At 60.4% G+C, this 11854-nt stretch overlaps 3 protein-coding genes across 3 annotated transcripts; 1 reads left to right on the forward strand and 2 right to left on the reverse strand.

Annotated features, from left to right (window-relative positions):
- Positions 1 to 1420: 1420 nt before the first annotated feature.
- TRAVEDRAFT_21010 (dolichol kinase) lies at positions 1421 to 4086 on the reverse strand (the record flags this gene model as incomplete). The annotated part of the gene is made up of 7 exons (XM_008040854.1): positions 1421 to 1546; positions 1719 to 1862; positions 1972 to 2029; positions 2113 to 2315; positions 2481 to 3383; positions 3439 to 3602; positions 3666 to 4086. 7 exons carry the CDS (start codon positions 4084 to 4086, stop codon positions 1421 to 1423), a joined length of 2019 nt encoding a protein of 672 aa, XP_008039045.1.
- A 2049-nt stretch (positions 4087 to 6135) lies between these two features.
- On the forward strand, positions 6136 to 8454 carry TRAVEDRAFT_149763 (uracil-DNA glycosylase). The gene is made up of 9 exons (XM_008041403.1): positions 6136 to 6473; positions 6526 to 6647; positions 6708 to 6806; positions 6862 to 6914; positions 6965 to 7017; positions 7069 to 7318; positions 7376 to 7402; positions 7517 to 7731; positions 7841 to 8454. Exons 1-8 carry the CDS (start codon positions 6280 to 6282, stop codon positions 7634 to 7636), a joined length of 918 nt encoding a protein of 305 aa, XP_008039594.1. The 5' UTR covers positions 6136 to 6279; the 3' UTR covers positions 7637 to 7731; positions 7841 to 8454.
- A 1062-nt stretch (positions 8455 to 9516) lies between these two features.
- TRAVEDRAFT_72500 (uncharacterized protein) lies at positions 9517 to 11025 on the reverse strand. Its single transcript, XM_008041404.1, has 2 exons — positions 10837 to 11025; positions 9517 to 10784 (listed from the first exon to the last, which is right to left on the reverse strand). The coding sequence occupies exons 1-2, from the start codon at positions 10936 to 10938 to the stop codon at positions 9891 to 9893; spliced, it is 996 nt and encodes a 331-aa protein (XP_008039595.1). The 5' UTR covers positions 10939 to 11025; the 3' UTR covers positions 9517 to 9890.
- Between the last annotated feature and the right edge of the window lie 829 nt (positions 11026 to 11854).

The following is an 11854-nucleotide window of genomic DNA, read 5'->3' on the forward strand; positions in this document are numbered from 1 at the left end:
TCTGGGCGGACGGAGGGGACGGGGGCGACGTACCTAGGCCTGAGAGACGGGACGCTTCTGCGCGGAGACCTGCTACGGCGGCGTGCGCTCTCTTGTTCATCTCCTGCAGTGCTGCGTCGTCGATCGGCGCGGACACGGAGGACTGGTGGCCGCGGGAGCTGGTGGACCACGCCCTACCGCCATAGCTGGAGGAGTCGGAGAGCGGAGAGCAGGCTGAGGGCGAGACATCGCCCATGCCTTGGACGGGAGGAAGGATGTTGTACTTGTCCTCTGCGGAGGAGGCTGTGGAAGGACGCCTAGAGGGCTTGCGGGGTGGAGGCTTGGGGGGATGCCTCGGGATGTGGGGAAGGGGCGAGGGTAGGAGAACGGCGTGAGGATTTGCGTCGGCGAGGGAGCGAGAGAGGCCGTCGGGGTGCAGGGCGGGAATTTGGGGAAGAATCAGGTCAGATCGGAGGCCGTTGGCGTGGAGCCGACCGTCCGTATCGTGCATGGGGGGTCGGGGCGGAGCAGGAGACGGTAGGAGGCGCGACGGGAGGAGGACGTGGGCGGCGACGATCACTGGGACGAGGATGGCATGAGGGAGGGCGTAAGGAGCAGCGTAAGGAGGAGCAGGGGCGGTTGGCCTGGGCTTTGGCAGACCAAGTGGAGTACGTCGCTCCCGGAAGAGGTGGGCTGGTGCAGACGCGCCGGCTGAGTGGTGGACGTTCTCGCTCTGCACTCGCCTATCTCGCTTCAGCACAGGACCCCAGATAGACGCCCACACACGCCCACCTTCCCACGATCCGGCGTGAGCGCCCGGTGGCTGTAGCAGACGAGACGTCGACGTCATCGCACATCGCCGTGCCCGCTCCATGCCCCTGCACACGCCAAGCACGCGCAGGACCCTGCCTATGCCCTAGTAGGTCCGATTACAATATTGTCGACTGAAAGTGCCTTCATATGAGCCTAACGTCCGAGTCAGTATGTCGTACTAAACCACCCTTATGGGGTTCAAGGTCCGATAGCCTGTGTCGACTTATATGGGTCATGGCGGGGGAGGTCCGATCAATCATGTCGACTATGGTCGGCGCCATGTACGACCCGATCGCATTTTTGGCTCCCCCTTCCGCATCAGCAGTGTCTTGACACCATGACACCTTCATACGATAGGATATATGTATAGAAACCGCTTTGCATTTATGTAGAGCTCTCCTCAATTTCCCTGATTTTCTAGAGGTCCGATTGTACATGTCAATAGGCGCCAGACCCAAAATGGTATGTCCGAAAAACATGTCGACTGAAACCCCCAAAAGGTATGTCGACCGAAACCCCCAAATTTGGGTGATTTCCTATCGGACCTACTGGGGCATAGGCAGGGGTCCTGCACGCGCACGCTGCTCCAGTTCGAATCCATCCATAGTCTGTGTCTATCACAGCGCACCTACGCTACAACATCGCCGAAGACGAGCATCGCCCACATGTACAGCGGCAGCGTCACGTTGTCGTTCTGCACGGAGAACGCCTCCAACGCCGCCGCCAGTCCTCCCACCACCGCGTAGCGCCCAACCTGCGAGCGTCGGCCCATTGCGTCAGTACATCAATCCATTCTCCCGGTCACGCCCCTCTCCACCCGCGCGTCCCCCTCGACGCGCAGAAAATCTTCCAACGCGTCCATTCATCCCGCTGGCGCTGCGCCGATGGCATGCCCCCAGGATGCAAACAGAAAAACTGCGACTCACCGAGAAATCTTCCGCGACGCCGCACACCCGCAGCAGCCACGCGCACGCACACACCGACGTCACGAACGCCGCGCTGCCCTCTATCGTCTTCGGGTTCGCCGCGAACCACCGGTGTCGTCCCAGCCGTTTGCCCACAATCGACGCCTACACACAGTACGCGCATGTCCGAAAACACACCGCGCGACCGGCGCCCGCCCCCGATCACGATCAGCTGGTGCACTCGAGAGGCGCCCATAGGGAGCGAGGCACGTACCAGAGCGTCCCCGACGCCGAGCACGAGCGTCCCGGTAAATTGGAGCAGGCGTGAGGGGCTGTCGATCGTCCGCCGGTCAATTGAGAAACGCAAAATTTGCCTGCGGGCGCAGGCAGGGACAGGGGAGGCTGAACCACTCACCCTTCGAACCACACGGAGTTCGCGCACCCGGTGAGCAGGTAGAAGTGGCTGAGGATCGCCGTCCCACCGTCCTTCGAGTCCAGGAACTCGTTCATGAACAGGTGCACCGCCGCGCCGAGCGGGTACAGCGCAAAGTACCGCACGTATTCCGCGAACGTGAACAGCGCGAACGCGGCGCTGAACGCGACGTGCGTGAACGCAGGCTGCCAAATCCGACGTTAGCTTAGGCCCGTGATTGTGCTCCACAGCGACAGCAGCCTCGCCACCAGCGGTCGTCCTGCCAATATGGAAGATTCGACCGCGCGGAACGTTCACCGAGAACCTCCCGCGACGCCACTGGGGAGCAAAGGGGGAGAGAAGATACGCACATCCACCGCGATCCCGGGCACGAACATGACCACCGCGAGCGCGTGGAAGAACTTGCGCCGCGCGTTCACGCTCAGCGTCGGGACGTGCTTGTCCGCCGCGTCCAGCAGGTCGTTCGCCACGTTCGAGAAGTTCGAGCCGTTCGGGAGGTCGGGCAGCTTCGACAGGTTCGGCAGCCGCATGCCCAGCGGGCCCGCCCCTGCCCCTTCCCCGGCCGGCCCCGCCGTCGTCGGAGCGCTGGGGTCGCTCTGTTCGCCCGCGCTCGCGTTGGGGCTTCCGCTGCTATTAGCGTTCGTGCCTGCTCCGTTCTGCTGTGCCTGTTGCTGCTGCTGCAGTTGCTGCGCCTGCGACTGCGGCGGGGGCTGCACCCCTAGCGACCCGTATCCTGGCTGGCCGAACGAGGCCCCATATCGCGGGCTGTGCGGCCCCCCTTGCGCCTCTCCTCCGCTCACGCTGACGTGCATGCTCGCGCGGACCTGGCGGAATCGCCGCCCCCTGGAGAGCTGGCGGCCCCACCCCGCAACGCTCAGGGCAATAAGCGTGCCCCAGTACACAAGCAGGGCAGGCCGCGTCCACTTGTTTTTGCCTTCGAGAACCCAGAAGACGATGTAAACCCAGGGGTTGCGCCCGCCGAGGCTCCACCCAGTCCAAAGCCCGACGAGGCCGCCGACGATGAGGAGGGCCCCGGTGTAGAAGCCGAGCGCGAGAAGCCGTCGGTGCTTCTGCTTCTCTTGCGGGTACCGTAGGCGACGGACGGGGCGCTGGGCGATGTGGCGCGAGAGATACAGGAGCGGCGAGAGGAGGAAACCGGTAAGGAGTGAGCCGGGTATGAGAGCGAGCTGGTATATGAGAAGCGGAGTAGGTAATCGGACGGTCTTGATGTAGGGTGTTGACATGGGCCACAACTGAAAAGGCAACGGTTAGAGTACGGTAAAACGATTACTATAATTAGTTGCTAACCTTCGCAATCGTCAGGTTACACAGCTCCATGAAAAGGATCGTGGCGCCAAACGCGACGAGGCCGAGCTCGCCAAAAGTGAATCCGCGGTGCGCAAGGCGTACAGAGATGTACAAGGTCATCTGGAAGAACATCGCGCTCGTCACGACCTCGAAATACGACATACCTGCCCACATCACACCGTCAGCGCTCGAATCTCCACACACGCAGAAGAGGAAATTCGACGCACTCTGCCATATCCCGAGCCGCAATTCCTCCAACGCGATTCGCACACACAAAATCCACAAGGTCACACTGATGGCAAACAAGATGTACAGGTAGGTTCTTCGGCCTTCCTTGCGAGGAACGGAGCTCACTTCGCCCTCGGGCACGACGAGCTTCCTCCGGTGACGCGCCTCCGTCACCCATGACGCACATACGTGTACGAGGAGGAGCGTAGCGCAAAACGTCGATTGGCTTACGAGAATTCGCCGAGAACGGAGCGAGGCTTGAAGAGGTGTGAGAGGAATTGCCGTCTGCGGAAGCGTCATAGGAGGTTCGACGAGCCAACCACCGGGAAGAGGGTCTCCGGGAGGATCCATGGAACTCAGTTGCAAGGAGATGTAGAGGAGGGCAGCTGCGATAAGCGGGCCCAGTAGGAGACCGGTCATTATTCCGTCGTCCTGGGCGTTCCTTTCAACAACCTCGTCAATACGGTGTTATTCCTAGCGCCTGAACGGACTATATACGTGATACGCAGAGAAGTTTGACCATAGCGAGCACAGCAGACAAATATACAAGCCGACCCTGCAGATATGCGCTGGAGATGTACGATCTCCGCTCAGACGAGCGGGAGCGTTTTGGCGCGCCGGAACCGTACATAACCACCGCATAACCTTGCGTGCAGCCTGTACCCTTGCCTGCCATACCTTCGTAGCACCCGTCCCCGAGTATTGCAATGGATGATATCAAGCGTATTGAGAGTGAGGTCACGCGGGCACAGGTGTACCGAACCTCTAGAACCATCCGGATCGTGCCTAACCAGGCTCAAAGTGGCACGACTACCGGCGAGTACCAAAAATATGACCCGCCGCGGACCACCCAAAGAAACGGTAGGCCCCGCATGGCTGTACAGGTTCGGTACTCACTGCTATGATACGATACGACTTTGTCTGGTGCGAAGATGTCTGCGGTGCATGTTTCGAGTGCGACCCATCAAGCTGTGCTCGCCGTTCTGAACTACGTGCAAACAGATCTTAGAAGTACGCACCTGTAATTCTTTGGGACAGTCATCCACACGAAGCCAGTGTCGCGACTTCGCGCGGTAGCGTTGTTCAAAGTGAGCGAGTTTGTTGGACGCCGGCCATCAACGTGACGCGGCGAGGAAGGTCGTGAAGGTGGCGTCGGAGGACGCTCGGTTCGTGAGGTTTGCGTTCTTGTCCAGGATACTCTCGTCCATGTACAGTAGACGGCTGAACAGATGACAAGCAATGCAAGTTCTGAACAGATCACGTCAGCTTACGGCGTAAAGCGGAACTAACGGGAGAAGAGCGGTACCTATGGACATCCACATGTCCGCGTCGAGCGGACCCGTGGCGAATCCGCGAATTTTGACGGCTCCGTAGCCTACTGAGCACAGAAGGATGATGTTTTCAAGGGCTTGTCGCGTGTCAAACGATGCCTTGCACACTCCGCGCAGCAGCGGCAGGCGGAATGTGATGCATACCGTGCTCGGAAACAGAGACCGGATTGCGACCACTGGGCCGTTACGGTGCCTAGAGAAGAGAGAAGGCGAAGACGGCCGGTTTACGCCGCTCGCTCCTCTTTCCGGAGGAAGGACAGCAGGAGACCGAGACCGCGTGAACGTCCGCCGTTCGTAAGGCTTTGGTCTCGTGGGGCTACTTCGTCTGGACCCGCTGGACACCGACTGTGTACTATCCTGACGAGTAAGGAACGGCGCCGCATTATCCCGGGGTTCATTTGCCTGTGGTCCTATTGGTCTCTGTACAGGTTGCCTTCCGCGCGAGCCCGAGCGTCCGCCATCCGTGCGTTCGTCCTCGCTTACGGTGTCCTCCGAGTCCGAACTACTCGTTTGGCTGCGGTGAGTCATTACGAGGCGCGGTGAGTGCACGCCAAACACACCTGGATGACCCCGCCTGGTAGCTCGTGCTCCAGCCTTGCGGCTGGCGTTTCAGTTGTGAGGGCCCTGGGGCGGGTGGAAGCTTGCCCGAAGACTGCCTGCGAGCCGACTGAGGACGGGGCTTTCTAGCGGAATGCTCTGCGCGACCACCAGACTTTCTGGCCGGCGGAGACGGTGAAGACGGCGAGCGAGGCAGGATGGGCAGAGGCAGACACCACCTCGGATGGTGGTTGGGGTGAGAGTGTTCTGGCGCGCCCCAGCCCGTGTGTTCTGAATAAGTGGACTGAGATTGGAGAGATGTCCGCGCCTGTTCCGGCCCGCTTCGGCTGCGTAAGCCTGATTGGGATATTGTCCGACGCGGGGTTCGGAGTTAGCCGCGGCCGCACAGCGCCGCACGCGTCCGGCCGCGCCGATCGCCGCGAGCCGCCGCAGCCACTTTCGCGTCGACGCGACGCGACTTGACATCTCCCTCTCTCTCCCTCCCTCCATCCACTCCTCCACAACGCGTCCTACGCGTCTCCTACTTCTTGCTTTTTGCAGTACTCCACATCCGCGAAAAAAAATGGACAAATCTGCGCCCGTCGTCTACCTCGAGGATCTCGAAGGGCCTATAAAGGCCGCAAAGGAGAACGTGAAGCGCGACGCGTCGCAGTCATCGAAGCCATCTCCGGCCAAGTCAGATTCATCCGAGCGAAAGACGCAGACGGGCGCAACAAAACGTCAAATGACGCTCAAGGATATGTTACCTTCCGGGTCATCTACTCCCAAGACACCAGTCGCGAAGAAAGCTCGAACGGCACTATCTGCCAACCCGTCTCTCAACTCTATCCCTTTCTCTCTCTCCGACTTCCAGAGTACGTTCTCAGATGAGGAGAAGAAGCTGCTTGCTTTGGAATGCCAGACCATGGGAAAGAGCTGGTAGGAGAGTTCCTGTCCGAGACTGATGGAGTGCCTACTAAAACGCTTGTAGGCTGAAGCTTCTCAAAGACGAGATTCGGCAACCGTACTTCATGAAGCTGAAAAGATTCCTTCTTGAGCAAGGGGTGAAGGGCCCAGATGATAGTGCTCCGAACTTGAAGGTATACCCAGCACGTAAGCACGCTTTGGCCAAGTTCATTTGCACCTGTGCTCACGTCACTGCTTATAACGCAGCGAAGAACATTTATGCATGGTCGAACCTAACCCCTCTGGGTAGAGTGAAGGTCGTCATAATTGGTCAAGACCCGTACCATGGCCCCGGACAAGCTCACGGTGAGTTACAGATCACCTGCAAATCCTTTCCCACACTCCACTCACACCGACAAAGGTTTGTGCTTCTCAGTTCCGCCGGGCGTCTCCGTCCCACCTTCCTTGCGGAACGTAAGTACGGGTGTTATTTGCAATTCCTCATTAAGCTCATCAAGGCTCAGATCTACGCTGAGATTAAGTCCGAGTATCCTTCGTTCGAGCCACCAAAGCACGGGTAAGTGGCTTCTCCGAAATGCCGGGACCAGACTAAGCATGGATTGTGTAGCACGCTGACCACTTGGGCTGAGAACGGTGTCTTGCTGCTCAACACAGCTCTGACTGTGAAGGCCAATGAGGCGGGTTCCCACTCTAACCAGGGCTGGGAGCAGTTCACCGATAAAGTCATCGACGTAGTCGACCGTTTCGGTGGCGCAAACCTTGGCGACAAGAACAGCGCATCTGCCGGTCGTGGTCGTGGCATTGTCTTTTTGGCATGGGGCGCGTGGGCGGCCAAACGCATTGCGAAGCTTGACAAGGTGCGTCCTGAGCGCATCAGACCGCTTTGTTGAGATTGACGTTGAGACGATCATCAGAAAAAGCATCTCATCTTGACCAGCCCTGTGAGTGTCCCGCCATCTTTTTTCTGCCACCAAACTTACAGCTTATGGATCGATGTGATTGTGTATGCGTGAACCTCGTTGCGACTGCACGGCGCTGTTCTATCAAACTTACAGCACCCGTCCCCGTTGAGCGCTCACCGTGGATTTTTGGGCAACGGTCATTTCAAGAAAGCCAACGACTGGCTCGAGGAAAAGTATGGTGCTGATGGCTGTGTCGACTGGACCAACCTGTGATCAACCACACTGCGTTTCGCCCGCTCGCGCCCATGTTTGATCGTCGATGTCCGCATTGTATATGAATGATAAGCCAACTTCTTGGGTTACTGCTGGTGAGTGCACCGCTCTCTTGCGCGCGTGAACGGCCAGGTACCCGACACGTCGTGTATGAGCAACGCAGTCGCCGTTCGTCTCGAGCTAACTGGAACCCCCCATGTACAGCGCTCCCGGACCTACATCTCCCATGACCGCTATGTATATATTCTAATCTTGTCTCCTGCGACGGCGCTCGGTCGCTAGTCGGAGTTCGACCTCGACCTCGACCACCCGCAGTCGTCTCCTCCAACGTCATCGAAACACAAACTTCCGGCATCCCGCGCGGTGTCTCCTCGAGCTCGGGTCTCTGCCTGTCGACTCAACACCTCTTGATGAGCCCTTTTCGGGCACCTGTCGACAGGTGGCAGCGCAAGCGCGCTCGTACCGCCGCCAGGGTCGCGCCCGGGTTCCTGCGCGCGCGCGCCCAGTGCAGCGTGGCCACCTCGAGCGTGTGCGCCGGCGGCCCGTGGCGAAACATGCATTGCTCCCGCCCTCGTCCGGTCGATCTACTCGCCGGGCGCACCCTCTGCGCCCCCGTCAGACGTCCTGATCCCGACGCGCCCTTGTACTCAACGGTTGTCCCGCTCCTCACCGCCGTCAATGCTCCGGTGCCTCGATGATGGATACTGCTTCTCGCTCTGCTGTTGTCGCTGTCGCTGTCGCTGTCACCACTCGCCTTCTCTCGCCTCGATCACGCCCACGCCCCCAACCGCCTCCTTGTACGTACCACCCCCCGCTCCCTCCCTCCCTTCCTCCCACCGCGTATCACCCAGGTATAAACAGACCCTCTATCGCCCCCTCCATGCCGTACACATTATTCAATTAATCGCCCGTCCTGTATATACTGTACACATTAAATGCGTCCCCCTGCACAACCGGCAGGCTATAGCGCTAGCGTCTGCGCTCACACGTCCCGTCTGCCGCGGTCGACAGACGCATCCGGGCGCTGTCGCGGCCTGTCGATGCTCCGCGATGGCGCAGCCTATGGGGCTCCTCGCCCTCGACAGCACTGATGATCCGCCCTTGGCCGCGGGAGCGACACACTCGCTCCCGGCCATCCAGGCTGAGCCGTGCCCCTCCGACCTCCCATCGCCATGTTCCATCGCGGTAGCAGTCCGGTAGGACATACTTGCGCCGCGGACCCTCGGGTCTTACACCTCAACACGTACATTCTCACTCGCCCCGCCTGACGACTCTGAACGCCGACAGCAGCGCCGAAAGGCTGCATGACCGCACTCGCCGCAGCGGCATGGCTGGCACACCCGGGCGCACCGTGGCGGCGGCTCGCCCAAGACACCGGGTGCCTGGATGGTCGCCGGCGCGCACGAGCGAGTGTTACGTGACGGGCGAGTGCATTGCATGCGCTTCTGTCTTCTAGCCTCGTCGCGCGCAGGAGGTGGCACATGGCGGCGATCCGCCGCGCGCTGGGCATGGGCGCTGGGCGGCGTACGACCGCATCATACGCGCTGCCACACGCTTCTGGCCCTCCTGGATCCGGCGTGGGCGGGCGCGGGTAGCAGAAAGGGTTGGCATGCGCACGGCAGCGGCGAGACAGGCGGGGGGGGGAGACGAAGGGACAGGGGAGATGTGGGCTGCGGTTGGCAGAAGACGCTTGTTTCGTTTCTAGTAGGAGAGGCCGGTAATATACAATGTGGGGGTCCCAATAAGTATAGCAGCAGCCGCGCGAGCGCACGCATATAGCACGCGTGGGAGGCAGGCGGGGAGAGAGGCGTTCCCGTTTCATAAAGGAGGGGAATTATAGACACGGATTGTAAGGTGCAGCGACGAGCCGGGGGTGGATTGTAACCGTACAGCAGAGCAGACAATGCAGCAGAACGCAAGACAGGGCGGGTGGAGAGAAGATCATGATGGGGGCGGAGACGCAGCGACTGAAGATGGGATAGTCGGGGTGTGCGGTGGTGGTGGTGGTGCGAGAACGGACGGGCGGTGGTGGTGATGGGGTAGAGTGGGGGCGCGAGGCGCGCGGGGAATAGCGATACATACGATACAAGACGGAAAATCTCCAGATGGATCCCCTAAAGTTAGAAGTGTCTACGGCGGTCGGCATGGGAGGGAGGGGGCGGGTGACGGCTCGGCGCCAGGCGCATCGGTCCTCCGCGTTCCAGGGCAGACGACCTGGGACGCGCAGGGCGCGAGCGGGCGCGCGCGAGCGTGGCTAGTGCAGCCCTGGATACCTCCGCTGGTTGCCCGGGCCCCCGGGGAGGTCGAAGTCGGGCATGGCGGAGTCGATCGCGTTTAGCATCGCGGACGGCATGCGCGGGGCGGGCGTTTGGAGCGAGTTTTGCTGCGACTGGCCGTGGGAGAGCTGGTTGAGCAGGTTGCGGTAGCTGTCGGGCTCTGTTACTGAGCGCCGCTGCAGAAATGCCGGCAGTGACATCGGCGGGTTCACGTCGTGGTTGCCGCCGCCCCCGCCCCCGTGTGACTGCTGTAGTGAGGGCGGTATTGATGAGGCCGCAGGCGGGCCCGAGAGGAGGGAGTGCGGGTAAGAGAATGTTCGTCGATCGTCTGGAGGGAGGTATCCGAATGATTTCTCGTCCGAAGACGAGAAACCCGGGAACTTGTCTTGGACAGAATTCGAGAACAGATCGCTGGTGGTTGAGCGGCCCATGGAGCCGAATGGGGAGCCCTGGGCGGGTGGCGAAGGAAGGGAGAACGCAGAAGAAGATAGCGGCGGGTTTGACTCCTTGTCCCCAAACATGGACTCCGACCATCCCGTAGGGTCCATGTCAGGCCCAGATTGCTGAGGCATAGACATGGCGGCGCTCATGGGAGGATCAGGTGACATGGAATGCGCACTGGTGGATCCGGTGGACAGTGGTGACTCTGTGCGGCTCATTGGAGGGAGGGTGCCCGAGGATGTGAGGGCGGGTATTGAAGGCAGCAGCGAGGCGATCCCCGCCTCTGCAGGGGGAGATTTGTTGTTGCCTTTTGGCTTGTCCTTGCCGGTGGGCCCCTTGCCGAGAAGCGGGCGATTAGCAGGGGGGAGATTGAGTGCTGCGCGGAGCGTGTTGTTCTCTTCCTCGAGCTCGGAGCAGCGCTGCTCGAGAGCCTTTGGGGGGCATCAGCACGGATCCGAAAGGGGTAGATGAAGATCGGCGCACCTCGAGATGTGCGGCTCGCCTGGCACGGAAGGCCCTTTGTACGTCGCGCGCCCTGTTTGGAGGGAGATTGTCGTTGCGTTTGCGGCCGCGCTTGGAGGACATGGCGGGAGCGGGAGACGAGGGGGCGGATGAGGAGGACAGGGTGTCCAGCGTGGCTAGAATGTGGCGCAGAATGCGGGGAGGGGCGAGAGGTCGGAGTCGGGGGCGATGGACGAGAGCAAGAGGGCGGTATATATAAGCGCCGCGGAGAGGAAGGAGGAGGGAGGATATTTGAGGGGCAGGAGCCGGCGGGTGCCACGGACTTTGATCGCGGTGCAGTGGGCGCGTCGATCAGGCAGAGTCGAGTGCAAGGAGAGTTCGAAGGCGGGGGAGGCAGGAGTCCCCACCAGCAGACGCCCGACGCTCCGTCCCCGCCTTCGCTTCTGCCGCCGCCGCCTAGCCCTGCGTGCCCACAGCACGATCCCGTCGCGATACCGCACGGGACATCACCCGACTGGGCGTGCGCAGCTATCGACATCACTCGCCTGCGTTCTCACCACTATGGGCTTCCGGAGTGACGAATTTTGCGAGTTGAAGTGACCTTTAACTCACTTCGTCAGTTTAATTAGTGGTGAAGTGATGGAGTGCGAACGAGGTAGGGAAAAGCACGAGTATGTATACTGCGAGGAAGAGTGACGAAATTCCACACTTCGGCCAACGTCCTCCAGAAGGCTGGCGCCTAATCTCGCTTTGGGTGCTTTGGGCGCCTCGCGCTCGCCACTAGAACTTGTTATTTACTTCGAACATTCAGAACACTCGTGCAAAGCAATATTGCTGCGAAATATATTACAGTAACGTATAAAGATGCACTATATACAGGTCTGCCTCCTTAGTATATTATGCCTCGAGCGTGGCAAGGCTTGCTTTGCCTTCTCTCATAGGCCTAAGGCGCCAACTTTGGGACACCGTCGCCCGCGACCGTGCCCCGCCTCGGCGCCCTTCCCGGGTGCGCAAACAACCCATGGCGGCGCAACACCCT

Source organism: Trametes versicolor (assembly GCF_000271585.1).
Source record: "Trametes versicolor FP-101664 SS1 unplaced genomic scaffold TRAVEscaffold_7, whole genome shotgun sequence".
Lineage (NCBI taxonomy): Eukaryota > Fungi > Basidiomycota > Agaricomycetes > Polyporales > Polyporaceae > Trametes > Trametes versicolor.